General features: G+C 38.8%; 1 protein-coding gene across 3 annotated transcripts in view; it reads right to left on the bottom strand.

Moving 5' to 3' along the window:
* Nucleotides 1-15,366, bottom strand: part of ARFGAP3 (ADP ribosylation factor GTPase activating protein 3) — a 35,661-nt gene extending 20,295 nt beyond the window's left edge. For 2 of the 3 annotated variants that reach the window (XM_050895607.1, XM_050895618.1), the window contains exons 1-6: nucleotides 15,297-15,366; nucleotides 9,105-9,223; nucleotides 7,823-7,895; nucleotides 4,805-4,936; nucleotides 2,618-2,701; nucleotides 253-340 (exon numbers count right to left, since the gene is read on the bottom strand). In XM_050895607.1, the coding sequence (XP_050751564.1) occupies nucleotides 253-340; nucleotides 2,618-2,701; nucleotides 4,805-4,936; nucleotides 7,823-7,895; nucleotides 9,105-9,223; nucleotides 15,297-15,365 (565 nt within the window). In that variant the 5' untranslated portion in view covers nucleotide 15,366. The remainder of the gene's footprint in view (nucleotides 1-252; nucleotides 341-2,617; nucleotides 2,702-4,804; nucleotides 4,937-7,822; nucleotides 7,896-9,104; nucleotides 9,224-15,296) is intronic. The other variant, XM_050895626.1, reaches the window with a different exon arrangement.
* Between the last annotated feature and the right edge of the window lie 399 nt (nucleotides 15,367-15,765).

Below are 15,765 nucleotides of genomic sequence, written 5' to 3'. Positions count from 1 at the left end.
AGCAGCAGGCACCCAAAGATTCATCTGAAGTCTTCTGAATCAAATTTTAGTTTGGATTTCTATTAAACATTACTAAAAGAACATGCAGTCCCACACATTCTAGCATAACCCTTCTAAAAAGTCCTTCCTCTCCAAAATTCTTGCATTATTAGCATGGTTAGGTTATTTAACTATTAAAGTAGAGTAAAAAGAGCCTAAACAAAGAGATTACCAGAAAAATGGAGCTTATTGTTAACAGAGAATCAGTCATACCTTCGTAGCATTCTGGAATATTTTCTGAAGTTTTCTGCTGTAGAGAAACTGGCTCTGGCTCTGATAACACCCACTCTGTATTCTTTGCCTTGAAAAAAATTACAAAATCAAAAGTGCACACAAAATAGAACACAGCAAATAAATATGAGCACTGAGCTCAAAGACTGCCTAAGCATCACTGATTAGTTAATATTGGATTCTTATGATTACAGCTTCTAGGTTTAAAACCTGTTCTCAGAAGGGCAGCTATTAAAGTTACAAGAAATGCCTACCTTTATTAAAAGCGAGCTGGTTTCAAACCACTCCTCAGCACCTGTATTTCCTTCTCAGGAATTTCAGTATGTTTACCAACCAAAAAAAATAATATGCATTTTAATTGTGCTTTAGATTTATTTATTGTATGCTGGCTATTAATTGTCTTTACTCATAAGACTAATACAGTACAGGAAATCTGGATCATTTATTTACATATAATCACCAAGCCTTCTCCCCACACTAAGCTCTTGCACTTCCAGTTTTCTAACACTTAATTTTTGATTGTGAGCAGTCCTCCCAAGTCTTCCTGATGAGTCCTCCCACTTCCCTCAGACATAGCGTCCTCAACAGGCAGGTTTGCGACCTGGTCACAACAATATCGGCTTAGTATTATCTTTTCCACCAGTGCTGTGCCACTGCCAGTTCATGCTTATTCTTCCCTAAAACCTCAATCTCAAAACTTCCTGACATCTCTCTCAAAACATCCATACCCAAATAAGATCTTGGCCCGAGGTACACAGACTGCTTGTCTCTAACCTCCTGCCTTTGCAGCTACCCGAAAAGTTTGCTGTGAAAATTTACTTTATCCTACCCGTACATTCTCTTAAGAGGGTTTGTATCAAGTTCCTACTTCTTGTCCTCAACCACAAAAATATTTACAACACTTTTCTGCTTAAACTTCTTTCTCTTTAGCTTGCCTCAGTTTATGCTTTTCCCACTCAACTGCAAGCATTCTTCCAAGATGCCTTTTGCAAACAGAAATACTCCATTTATTTTTCTACTATCAGGACAGATGATCTTCTGGTGAAGACACCAGACTAGAATTCACAATAACTGATTTTTTTGGTCTTTGCAATGAGCATTTCTGAGTAATACAGCAATCTTCCCAGTTTGTAAAATGTAAATACTCTTTCACTGTTTCAAAGATACTGAAATTTGTTTTCATAAGACATTCAAATATTGGCTGCAGTAGAAGTTCCTAAAATAAAACAAATAAATAGCAAAAAGGCTGAATTTCCCTTTAAAATGCACCATTTTTGAAACCTCACAAATGCAACAAAAAAGTTACATTTTGAAATGTCACAACTGAATAACCAAAAGGAAAAAAAATCATTTTTCATTTAAATTACAGCTTTTTTCGTCCTTAAGCTTCCCATACACACTAGAAAGTCACTAAAAAGTCATGTCATTTTTACTGCGTTCTTTACCCAGGTGCAGATATGAGCAACTTGCATAGGTTTTTATTACTTTCTGCTAATGCACATGCACAACCACAACGTCATGACAGGGGAATTAACATGCATAGTAACTGGTGAAGAGTTTTCACAACAAGGTCTAATCTGATATACCCAAGCTCTTTGAACCCTTCTCTATCCCAAAATATGCCTCATGATCATACTTGTGTTTTAGGTGTTCATAGACTGCAGCTGTACTAGAAAGCAATTATACTACAACACTTAATATTGTTGCAATGTTTAGGAATGCTAGGTGTAGTAATAACTTAATTGCTCTAAGTTGAAGATCACAACTGCTGAAGTTGTTTTCACTGTATTTTTCAACTACCAGACTCAAGAGAGTCTCTGCAACATTAATCTGTGAAATAAACAAAGCACCTATCACCTTAAGGAGGTAGGATCAAATGAACAAAAACTAACAGTAGCAATAGCCTTCAGAAAGTTACTTTAACATTTTCAAAGAGGATGCAAATATTTTGGAGGAAGAAAAAAAGCTTCTGCTCAGCAAATGTTTTAAGAACTGTTACACTTTACTGATTAAAACCCAAAATTATCACATAGTATGTTTAAATCAGAGCACTCTCAAGCAAGGAATCGTGAGTCCAAGTGGAATTGTACGCCTACAAAAAAATACACTTTCATTCCACTATTAGCTACTATTTGGGTCATTCTAAATTATCACCTTAGAAAGTGGTTCACATCCAGAAAGAATTTTGAGACCCACAGAAGGAAAACCAGACAAATGTTATCACACCGACCTACCCTTTCTCTATAAGGTTTTCTTTCAGGGTTTAATCCAGGGTTTAATCTTCATCATAGAGCATACAGTTAAGTGTTTAGAAAGCTAACAAGAATTAAATACAGGTAATCTATACCTTGGGAGAAACATGGGATGCAAAAAAGTCTTCCTCTTTGTTTTGAGGTGACACAGGTGGCATTCCACATCCATCTGTCCATAGCTGGAATTAAAAGAGAGAGAGAGAATTTTACAGGACAATTGCATGCATATATTTTTTTCAAATGCACTAATCTTAAAACTACTTTTTTTTTCCCCAGGTTAAAAACTTACTGATTTTTTTTTTTCCTGGTACATAATTTTTCCCTACAAATTTATTCAAACTTCAATATATGACATTCCTTTTTTTTTTATTTCATACATCTTTGATGTGTTCCTTCACATTACCCATTTCCTTCCTAACAAAACGCTCAGTATAAATTCTGCTGCAGTAATACTGTCAATGTTTACTATCACCTGAGCTTTATAATAAGTAAGTTTTTTCATATTCTCATATAAGGTATTTTCTCTCTAATATTCTTATTTTGCCCAAAGCAAAAAAACCTGAAAACATAACACTAGCAGTCATTGGAAACAGTTTTCAAAATTTTATCAGTGTAGTCTGGTACTCTGACGAATTTTCCCACCTAGTCTCAGAGTCCCAAAACCTCTGCTACAGCTAAAGCAGAGTTTTGCAAGACGCTAACAGCTTTGAGCAATGCCTGATCTCAGGGCGGGCTGGAGGGCCCACAGTGCCGCAGATCATTCTGAGCATCACGCAGGACAGGACTATAACCTGTGACCTGCACTCCAAGGTTACTCACAGGCAAATCATTTCTGATGGTTCTTTCTACTACGTGCAAAAGATACATGACCAAAAATAATGACCTCTGTCAAAAAGGTAACTGAATGTGCAACAAGTTTACCTTATCATCCAACAATCGACTCTATCAGTAAGTCAGAGAAGAAATTTTTTAAAATGTGACAGCGGAGGGTACTAAATCTAATTATTGGTTGTACTAAATCAATTGTACAGTTGGTACTAAATCTAATTATCTGAATAATTTACTTCAGCAATTTAGATAGCACATAATCACTTAAGCTTGCAGTATATAATTAAAAAATATATTTACTACAATTTTTACATAAGAAATACATAATTAATATCAAACAATTGGATGGAATCTGTAATTGAAGCAAGATAATCACAGTTCTTCAAAGTGTCATTTGGGGAACTTACCATCAACTTAAATGCACATGGTGTATTATATTTACTTGAACATGTTTTATATTTAAAGCTGTTTAGTAAGTCAAAAGAAATATTCTCTGAAGTCAGTGATGTGAACTGTATTGTCTATAACATTTATAATATACAATTATTATAATCCATTAAATTTCATGCTATTTGATGCATAGATTAGAAAAAAACTCAAGCTTCCTTGCTTTTCTTTTAATTCCTACTCATTTGATCAACTTCCAATGAATCAGTCACAGACTTTAACAAGCTGAATTAAACAATCAAAACATGCTTTCTGTGTATGCAGAAGAGAATTGTTGTCAAACTTATTTAACACCTCAGCAAACTAATTCTGCATACTTTGCTAATAACTTCTTCCTGTCAGCAACCTAACAATGTTTTGACAACATGCATGAACTGTTTCAGCATTTTTAATGGAGAACAGCAAGTTCAGGACATCTATAACTTGCTAATTTTTCAAATATTATTTTTGTAGGGAAAAAAGCAAAAACACACATTTACCTGTTCAAATCAAATCCCACTTAAATCACAAATATTTTGTAATTAATTCTATTAGCCGTTTTACATTTTTACATGCTGTACTTCTCAATAATAATTCAGTTCCAGAGAAGTAAAAATAAAAACACTATATAGTTCATGGAGAAGTGCTGACATTTTTGTTATGCAATAGCACTAATATAATTTTGGAGCACACCTGCAAACAAAGAAGTTTCCGTTTTGAAGAATACCTGAAGTTTCTGCCTAAAACTCCTGTAAGTTACTGCAAATGTTAAAATTAATTTCTTGAATAATCCAGAAATAACCCTGAAATACCCAGTTGAGCTCTATCTCAATATTCTTTTTCCAAACAAAAAAAGGTAAGCTACAAATAGTTTATTCCCCAGCTTGCCTATTCACTGTAACGTGTATCAGTACTTCCCAAAGACAGTTAATCTTTTGCATTACTAATTAGAAACCTAAAATGACTCTAGGGAGAAAGAAGATAAAGTTTTTCAGAAATCTTAATGACACAGGACATACACTACTCACATCAGTACCATGCTTTCTTGTTGCCTGTGTTGCAAGAGTTTTAATCTTCTCCTTGTAAAGCTGAGCACCACGACTGTTATACTTTGCATTGGTATCATTTGTTGTGCATCCATGTTGATGGAAAAAAGCTGACTATGAAGCAGAACACAGAAAATGCTATGAGAAACAGGTTTAAAAACTAATGCCATTTAACATAAAAATATATCGCAATGCAGCAAAATACTCTGCTCCTCTACCTAAATCTAACCTTTTAAATTGTGAAATCTATGTAGATCTCCAATAAAAAGACAACTCCATTCTGGCAGCCTCTTTACGTATAAATAAAACAACAGAAAAAACAAATACATTAGTGGGATGTTTTAAAAGCATATACAAATGCAAGCTTGCCATCATATACAAAGAATCCTAGTTCTGAAATTAAGTGTAGAAAGGAGGAGGTAAAATTGATTGCCAATATCTGTGCTTCAAAGGACATTCCTGATATTCTAAAAGGTATTGCTTGGCTTCATCTCTAGCATGCTAGAGAAAACAGTGTATGTTCAATAGCATCAAAATGACTGTATAAAAATGGTCTTCCTTCAAAAGAGAAGTGTGTGTATGCACATATATACGTACCCATATATATTTATATGCTTGTGTATTTATATAAAAATATAAATATATAAATGAAAAATTTTATTCCGATTTAGGATCTTAAAACAAAAACAAATCAATACATTTATATCAGTTCCACAACTTGTTTGAAAGATCAAAAAAAATCATTTTCTCAGTACCTAGAATTGACTAGCAAATCATACCATACATTCTTGCACAGAAGAACACGTCAGACTATTACACTAAAAAATAATAAACAAGTTTCTGATAGGATCAGCAAGTCTAGATAACCTAAGGTTATGACCTCATACGCTGCAATTGTAAAGCATATATCTACTACAGAAGTACCAGACTTGCATAAAAATTAAGCAACAACCATGCAGGAGAGAGATAATGCCAGTCAACTTCTTTGATTACAACAGAAAGTCGTAAACATCACAGATGCCAAAAAGATTGTACATTTTTGCGTTTAGATATATACACCTATGAACTTGATACTCAGAGCTTTTTTTTGTAAACCCTAATTCCAATCATCGTAGAGATTTATTCTGAAAACAAAAGGAACTAAGAACACTTCAGATTTTCTAGCAATCTGATACATAGCTACGAAGCTCAGGATTGCTGTTACCCAAGATTTGGCATCATCAGGCAATTATAGAATACAAATCATTAATGTTAATCTGATAGTGCTTCGAAACAGTAGTTAGTAAAAACTGAATTTGGCATTTAATTGGAACAAAAAGGGAATTTTTTTTTAATGCAATTAGAAGAAAGATGTTAATTTCACTTTTTAAAATGTCCAGACAGTTTACTAAACTGGTCTTTAAAGTTTCAAGAATTAATGTTCCTGGGTAATCCAAGACAGGCCATTGTGAATTTGAGGTATTTGAGGGGTGGTTGTGGGTATATTACCTCTTGGTACAATGTATGATAGGAAACAGTGACATCGAAGCAGAAAGACAAAAACTCATAAAATTAAATAATAAAGGTTTAGTATGGTAATATGCTTTCTAAGATTAACTGAAGTACTTTTCAAACTTTGCCATCTCTTCTTTCGAACGGCCTAAAACATTCTGTATAGCAAAGTTTATATAGTTTAACTAAAGCTTTTAAGCCTTTGGCTAAAAAAGAAAATAATTTTCATGCAAAATCTCCCTCTTCTGATTAGTACATAAAAATCACAGTTTTGACTAAGTGGCAGAACAGAAACTCGATGAGTAAATTCATATAACAGCAGTATTAATACAGAAAGGTGTAACTTAGAAAGGACAAGCAGAAGAAAAAGAAGACGACACCATGCAACTGTTCCGATCTGTAAGCCTGAGACAGTGACTTGCTGAATGCCTAATTCAAAGAAAAAAGTTTGACTGGAAAATGCAGAAGTGGAAGATAAATAATAACGACCCTGAATTCATCATTTTTTGTATGGAAATAGGAAGAAAAATAGAAAAAACAGCAGAATATTAAAGTGTTAGACTTAAGGAAAGCAGATTGTTAAGAAAATTGTTAAGAAAAAGCCTATGGAAAGCAAGTTTGGGTGAAGTTTCTTAAAGAACAACATTAAGGACAAAGCACAAATGAAGAAAGACAAGGTGTAAGCATTCAGGGAATTAGAAGAAAAGTAGAAATTGCTTAGGGAAGTTGCATGTTTCCACACTGGGTGGGTCAACTTAGGGAAGCAATCTCAGTTATTGGTGGTCAATCCTGAAAAAACACGGGAAAACAGGCAAGATTCCGAAAGAGCTGATGAAGGAAAACACGCTCTTTTAAAAAGGAGATTGAGAACAATACAGCAGTCAACATAACTTCAATTTACAAAAATATTGTGTAACAAACTTTTTTGTAAGTACATAAATAATCAAGTTGAAAGTAACAGCCGATATGAATTGGCCCAAACCAAAACACTGCTATTTCCTCTCTGACAGTGTAGCATGTCTTATCTTGACTTCAGTTGTACCTCAGGTGTAAGTCAGATCTTAACTTCAGTGTGACTTTTGACAGTGACATGATTTTTGGCATGATATTTTCATAAACCATGTAAGGAAACACAGTCACAGGAAGATGCCCATAAGCTAGGTTTACAAGGTGTTGGAAAGCCATCTTTCAGCAGCTGTCAATGTTTCCCTGTTAAATTAGACATGTATTGACAAGGAATCTGATCTGGCCTTTTCAGTGATTCTTATTACTGACTTGTAAGAAAAAATAAAACATTTGCAGATTACACCAAGATGAAAAAGTTGCAAGAAGTATGGAGGATGAAATCAGCATTCAAAGGAATTCTTAAAAACAAGGGGGGGGGGGCAGGGGGAGAGAAATGGACTGGAAAAATAAAAATATCCCCAAGGTGTGAGCCAATAAGGACAGACGATAGCTTCCAAGCCTAACAAGCTTCAATGTGCAAAGTAAATACTCAGGAGTACATACAGCATTTGCATTTCCTCCAACTTGCATGCATCTCAGCTGAAACCAAGACCAATTGGAATCCAGTTCTGTAGATCTAAACAGAAGGAAACATTTTTAATGTTATCTCCAAAGCCATTTAAAATCTCTCTACTTTTTTTTTTGTTTCTTTCTCTCCCCCCCCTTTTTTTTTGTAAAGTGAAAAACATGCATCTATAGGAAAAAAAAAAACCCTGCAACAATATACAATGTGCAAAGCAAATTAATAAAGCCATGTAGAACTGCCACAGTTTTTCAAACTGTAAAAGCTTGAAAAAAATGCACCCTCCTGCTGACAGATTTTCCCTTTTAAAAAGCACCAATAAGATACATTTTCAGGAATCACATTTGAACTCTGTCAACAGCAGATAACAATCACATGTAATGGACAAAGTGCCAATTTGAATGTCACATCACAACAAAAATTTGGGGCTCAGTGAGTATGAGGAGAATTAATACTGTGATCATTAGGAATGGATTCTTGAGAGGCCTCTTGTAATGCTCTTGTGTACAGTGAAAAGGCAGCAGAGGAAGAATTTTTGTTGATGGAAAACGGCTGCTTTTATCTGCAATCCATTCTTGGATGCATTGCTCTCACTCACTTCAAGCAGAACCTTACATTTCAAATACATACTTATTTATTAGGCCAAAAAGGCCCACAGAGGCCATCAGTTAGGATACTCACCTGAAATGTGACAAGCTCAGGGTGCAGATTTACTGCACCAACTGATTGACCGAGCTAAACAGCTGCCAAAAGGGGTAGGCCTTTACACTACCCCAGTACTAGCACTCAGGTGACACCATAATGAACTACTTCAGGAAGCAAAGCTGGCAAAACGCTACTTAGCTCTCTGAATTAGCTTGCTGAGGGTCAGATTATCTTTATGATCAACACACTGTAACACTGTTGAAGATGATAAACTAATATTTGCCTCAGTCTTGATTTGGAGGAATGATAAAACACTTCAACATGCTTACTCCATTCTTCATTTTCATCATCTTCAATGTAGAAACAGACCTGCCAACAAATGCGCACTACTAACACAACAAGCAGGTAATGGGCATGGGTGCATGGTACAAATTCTGCTGAACCCTATCTATTTACCTAATTCCCAAGCAGCTATCAGATACGTCAAAGCCAATACAAACATTAAAAAGGTCTGAATCAGTAGCTGAAAGAATGGGTTTTCCTCTCTGAGCAGGTATCTGAACAAACAAAAACATTAAAAGATGCAATTTTTACTATAAAAATATACAAACTACTTACCGAATGAAACTCAAATGAACACCAAGTGATCGATGGGTCCCTGAACAATCAATACAGAGAAAAACTCCATATGTTATGCTTGCCCAGCTAGGGTTCTTAGCTCCGCAGTCAAAACATACCTTAAAGAAAATAAAGATCAGTAACAGGACTTGAGCATAACCACGTCTTAGAGTTGTATTATAGGTCATGCTAACACCCTTGCAGTGATCAAACTTAATTAACTCATCCTTACAGCATTTGTTGACATGACAACTTCATATTATCCTAATTTTATAAATATAAAGAGCAGTTACGCAATCTGCCCACACTTGTGTGTCTTTGCCCTAACTAGACAGGACTACATGCCTTCCCGGTTTCCAACTATAATGAGTGTACACAGGGACCACAGGTTGAGAAACTAGGTCAGAGAACTCACATCAGTCTAGTTCAAACACACATTTAACGCAGTACTTCCAGCACTACTGAAATACAAAAGCATTTAAGAAATATTTTCCCAAGGGCAGGCTCTCTTCATGACGTACCACTGAGTCTACTCTTTCCTCAGAACATACATGTGACTGCAGTTAGCTGCAGCACTAATGACATCATTATCTACTTTCCTATATAGAGTCCTTGACCCTCAGAGCAAGCCTCTGAAATCCAGCTGTGTGAAGAAAGCACCCACTCTTTGTACTGCCTAGCCTAGCACTCTCTGCCAGACACAACTATTTGCATGATGTATCACACGTGTATTGCTGTATCAACCTTTTAACTGCCCATAACATAGACCAGTTAAAAAGCAAATATGTCCACAATTACTGCATAGACAAAATCAAGAATTTCTTATCCTCTGCCACCACATTAGACTCCTAACATTCAGCCAAAACTACAAGAGGTATCTGTGTCTACATCTCATATACTTTGCAGGTCTGCAGACCACAACTTTCAAGTCCTGTTTCAGTTATTCTGAATTTTGTACTTCTTCAGCCAAGGAAAGCAAGAAGAAAAAATTTATCTGATATGAATCAATTTTCAAATGCAAGGAAGAACACAAATTTAAACAGAAACAGCTATTCCTAGTTAATGCCATGTGCACACGTCTATTCCTGTATGAAAACACTTCATTACCTAATCAATGCTTTTTTAGTGGTATTTATAAAAGCTGCAAAGAAGCACTTCTACATTAAAAGCATCCATCTACAGGTACAGTCAGTGGCATCTACTAAGAAATAACTCCACGGAGAGACAAGCTTTTACACACAAATCGATGGAGTTCCAATCTGCAATTTTATCCTTCAACATCCTCCTATAAATCTAATGCATCCTCAGATAGCAAGGGAAGTTCTAGCTACATGCAGAAAGAAAAAAAAAAGTTTCTTACAAGTCAGCTGGGGACATACGGTACACCCTACACACACGCTACAATGCTTCCAGCACCTCCTCATCAGGCTGGAAAAATAAAAAGTTAAGAAGTCTCCTTGCTAGAAATTCCATTCATACAACTAAATAGAGGTTTTTATCTTTATTTTTTTGTACATACCCAGTCAAACAAGACCTGAGTTTGCACTCAATTCAGCTCACCTAGCATTCACTCAAATTAATTTCAAGTACACGCCCAGAAGAAGTTTGAGGCTAAACTCCTCGTTTTAGTGTGGCTCTATTTAAGCTTGTACAGTCCAAATTTATCAGGCACAAGCAAAGTTCACCAGCACATCCAGCATTAGCTCTTCTGACACATGAACATTTTAAGTCTGAGATTCAGTTAGGCTAATGACCAGTAACACAAGCAGAAAGCATGGAGGCCACAGTTTCTGCATGTGCAAGTCCTCTCTTTCTCTCTCAACAGAGACTTAACATTTCTTAATGTTAAATCATTTATGTATCCCATGTCATATGTGGAAATGGGGTCATTCACTGACATATAGCACAAAGAAGAAATAAGATAAAAGCTTCACAGAATGAGTGACAAAAGGAGGGGTTAGAGGGAGTCCCTGAAACAAGCACAGGTGGAAGAACGATACACGAATTAGTAACTCTTCATGTATGCCATATTCTAAGAAAACACAGAGCCTTAGCAGTCAGAACTCATTCTCTTTTTTCCAATTCTCTCCATTCTTTGAAGTAGTTCCTTAAAAAACAACATGAGCCTCATCTTCATTTTAAATTGGCTATTTTCAGGCTTTTTCTTACGAAGCCAAAACAGGAGAAGATTCTGCTTGAAACCAAAGCTAACAGAACAGCACAGCCCTGGTCTCGCTTCTAATACAGGAGAGCAAAGCACACTTACAGTCGTAAGTCTTGTGGAAATTCCCTGGAGTACAGGTGGGAAACAACAATCTTGAGTATCAGTGGGTGGTTAAAAAAAAAAATCCCATGTTTGAAAAAGTTCACTTATAAACATCCCTAAAGACTCTCCTCCTCTCCCTAGTACAATTATAAGCACTTCTTAATTTCAACATCTTAAAAGTCAGTTGCATCACCTTGGAAGCTAGCTGCCACAAAGCAGTATAGCTCAGTAACTTCACTCATGCGGACTCCCTATCAGCTATTTCCCAGACACGTGTGAAAATTATTCACATGTATAAAAAAATGTAGCTTTTAGGATTGTGATGCAAGTAGGAACATCTAATTTTCTTGTGAAAGTAATGTAAAAACTGCCATTTCCATCATGTTACGCAACAGAAATAGAAGCATGTTTCATTAACACTCAGACTCACTTTGCTTAGTTTTCCCAATTTTTAAAGTGCTTCCTACCACATAAATTGTAACAAGAATTGGAAAAAAAAATTAAAACCAATTTCAGAGCCACCCTATGAAATCGCTTCTATTTCAAAAACAGATAAAGTGTATTTTCTGTACTGATTTAGGCACAACTAAGATATCAAAATCATTATAAAAATCAATTTGAAGGATATGCTTAAATAAGCTATTGCTTTTAACACACACTTGCATTCTTTTTGCTTATTTTGTGTTAAAGCATTTCAGGACAGCCTAGATTCAGTAACACTCACTTTGAAAAAAAGAGCAAAAGGCCTAATCAAGATGTTTGTACCTGAGCAAACACAAAGACTCGGGCATAATCCACAGCAAGCAATCATTAAATCATACAATACCCACCTTGCACAAGATACCTACGTTAATAAATAAATAAATATATAATATATATTGTTATTGCATATGGAAATGTAATAATATATAGCCTATAGAAATGTCAGTTTTGGCACTTAGAAGAGGCGAGCAGGTTCAGCAAGCTTATCCCTGTGGTCGCGGTTACATAGACACCTCCAACCTCACATGTACCTGGGCTACTGCCACAGGGTAGCTCCGCATCTCCTTGTGCTTGCCATTCCTAGCGTGCAAGGCTACCATACAGCTGCATCAACACTAAACCAGCTAAAACTCAGGAGGCAGTTTCACACTTGGTCAAAGGTGATCCAAATCCAAGCAGCTACTCTCTTAGCTACCAGCCACTGTATCCAGATAGGCTTTCCTTCTTCTCTTGCATCAGCAATAATAATCACACTTGTTCATCCTACTGGAAACCAGCACTGCACTGCGTTGACTCAGAGCAAAGGTAGGTCCAGCTCACATCACAGCCACATGACCAGTAATGCCAATATAAGGGAGGGAACAGGAGTGTTTGCCACAGGAAGAAGACAGGACTGCCTATTTTGGAAGTGTCGTGGTCTTAAAATGACTTAAGTGAGACATTATATACTACACTCTACTCTGAGGCAACCCCCCCCCCCTCCAATACCCACAATACACACTGTAATAACAAAACTGAACAACTGATAAACCACCACCACAACATGCATACTTAGTTTTCAGCCAGTTCAGATCCTTGATCTGGGTGTCCAAGCAGAGACATGAGTACTACCATCAACAAAAAAAAGGAAAGAACCAGAGAGAAGAGAACGAAAAACTAACAGTTTCAGAGGAATAGATCTATGCCAGATTAAAAGAAACTATACAGCACAGCCTCAGGGTGCAAGTCTTCAAAACAGGTGAGCTTTACAAACACTCAAGTTAACAACACCAGGTAGCTTAAGGACTATGAACATTTTTATATGTACAAAATACATCCCACTTAATAATTGTAACATTTGTTAAGTCTTCTCAGGCAGCTCTACATTACGTAATACCCAAAGACACACCAAGAACTCAAAAAAAGCTCTCATGCTACACAAAGGAAACTAAGATCAAATTACACATATGTTAATTTCAAGACACTTATTCAAATATCAGCTTAAACACACTATAATCCACAAATTAAACTGCGCATTTATTTAAATGAGAATTATTTTCCTAAGCTCATGTTCACTAAGACTACTGCAGAGCACCTAGCACAGTATAAATGTACATGCCTGCTTATAGTAGACAGTCAGTAAGCCCAGATGCTGCACAGAAGAGATACCAGTTCTTCCCAAACTGTATAAACAATACAATTAAAGCATATTACTAAGCTTTTAATACAGAACCTTTCCAATATTGGCACTTTCTCATGTCTGTCTGTCCCAGCAGAAAAGCGCCACAAATAAAAGGGGCAGATTGCATAAGAACAACACAAGAGAAAGGAAACAAAACAAGATGTAATCAAACACAAGAGGATAAACTGATGGCAGCAACAACTTTTACTTAAGAAGACTGGTCAGATACACGGGCACAGGAGAGTTGTGAGATCTAAGCTGTTGATGTTTCCCACTCTCCTTCCTGTCTGCCTTTACAGGTCAACAAGACCAGGCTTCATTGCAGTGCTCATATGAGTTCTCTGCACCTGAGCTACTTCTTTCAAACTGACCTAGTCTGAATGGCAGCACACACTGTGCCAATATTGCTTTGGCACTATATTTCTATGTAGCACCTGACATGACTGCAAGGAGAGACAGATGTACCTGAGCAACCACAGGTACCACAACCACCTCACTAAGTCTAGCACAGTAACCACAAGTTCAGAGCTGTTTGAGGCACTCCATCCTTGGGTTTTCCATCCTCACCAGCTATGGGAAGTACCTTCTGATTCTCTCGTGATCCCAATACAGAAGAAGCATCACGACAGCATTACAGAACTATTCAACCTCTTAGACACAGTGCCAGTGAATTTCAGGAGCCTGTAAAAGATCTTCTCTCCAACTCTCCCTGTTGCGACTAGGGCCTTTCCTTGATGAACTTTTTACCCCATTGCAAAGGCAAGTTTTAGGAATGCTTGTGGTAAAAACTAATTAGCAGGTGTTCATCTTTGAGCTCTGCTTTCTGAGAAACCAGATGTGTGTGCATTGCCTGTACCATCTTAGTGATTTGTGTTCAAACTGTGGAAGTCAGTTTTGGACCAAAGACAGACCTCCAGACTCACATTCCCGGAAACCAAAACCAAGGTGTTTCTTCATAATGCTAATCCAAAGTTTCCTAGTGTATTTTTCAGATATGTTCACAGCACATATCATAATACCAATACAATGGAGCAGATGGCACCAAAAAGCAGCACAGGAGCACATAACTGTGGACGGTAGTTCTGCTGCCCAGCACTTCTGCCATGTCACCTTGCAGTCTGAGGCACCTTTCCCAGTTCACAGCTAGCCACCACACACCTTCATATGTAACGGATACTAAAACACCAACAGGGCTTTACAACACTGAAAAATTAAAGTCGCCACTGGACGAGTCCAATGCGATGAGAAAACATCAAACTTTTATCGCCAGAGAAGTGGCTGCGCCACAATGGGCTTTGCTTCTTTGACCAAAAAAAAGAAAAGAAAAAAAAAGAAAAACACATTCAACACTCTACGTTATCACTGTTTTGGAACTTAGTTTTTATTTTTAGGTGAGCTGACTCTCCTTCCAGCAATCCTTAGACACCTAGCACCCGGGAGGAGCTGCACTTCCCTAATTAAGTGCTCGACCCAGAAACCCAGCGGACCCCGCCTGCGGATCGCCCGCCGGGCCGGCCGAAGGGCAGGCAGAGCTGCCCCGCCGACGGCGAGAAGGGCTTCCCCGCTTCCGGCACTGCCACCCCGGGTGCCGCCGCTCACCCGGGCCGCCGCCGGGAGCTGCCCGGCCCGGCCCTTCCCTCCTCCCACAGCGGCCCTCCGGGCAGCGGGCAGCCAGGCCGGGGCACTCCCCCTCCCCCCCCTCCGCCGGCAGTGCGACGTGTCACAACGGCGGAGCGCAGCCGTTGCCTTCCGCCCCCCCGCGGCCCCGGCCCGGCGCCCTTACCTTGTTGGTGGGGATGGAGCGGAGCCGCTTGAAGATGGCGGCAATGTCCTGCTTGCTGGGCTCGCACATGGCGCCGGGCGGCAGGTGGGGGCGAGGCGTGAGGGCTGCGAAGGAGAGCCGCCGCCGCTACCGCTACCGCCCGCTCGCACCGCCGGGACGCCCCACGCCGCCGCGGGACGCCCCGCTCCGCCCCGCCCCACCCGGGAGGCGGCCACGCAGCGCGCGCGCGCCCTCAGCCCGGCGGGGCGCGGCCTGCGGTCGCCGGCGTGGCGCGAGGGGGCGACGCTCCCCCGCCCGCCGCCTCCCGGTTGCCCGGGAGACGAGCGGCTCTGCTGCGTCAGCGCCTTCCGTTGGGCACGCTAACCGTTGCGGTGGGGGAACCGGTGGAGCCGGGGGCGGGAGAGGGGTGTGAGGCGGCCAGCTTGGGGCGGTGGGTGTTTCGCCGTGAGAGGACTCGGACACGGGAGGT

This window comes from Gymnogyps californianus, chromosome 1 (genome assembly GCF_018139145.2).
Source record: "Gymnogyps californianus isolate 813 chromosome 1, ASM1813914v2, whole genome shotgun sequence".
Lineage (NCBI taxonomy): Eukaryota > Metazoa > Chordata > Aves > Accipitriformes > Cathartidae > Gymnogyps > Gymnogyps californianus.
Note: the sequence above shows the minus strand (reverse complement) of the source record. Positions and strands in the feature narration are given on the sequence as shown.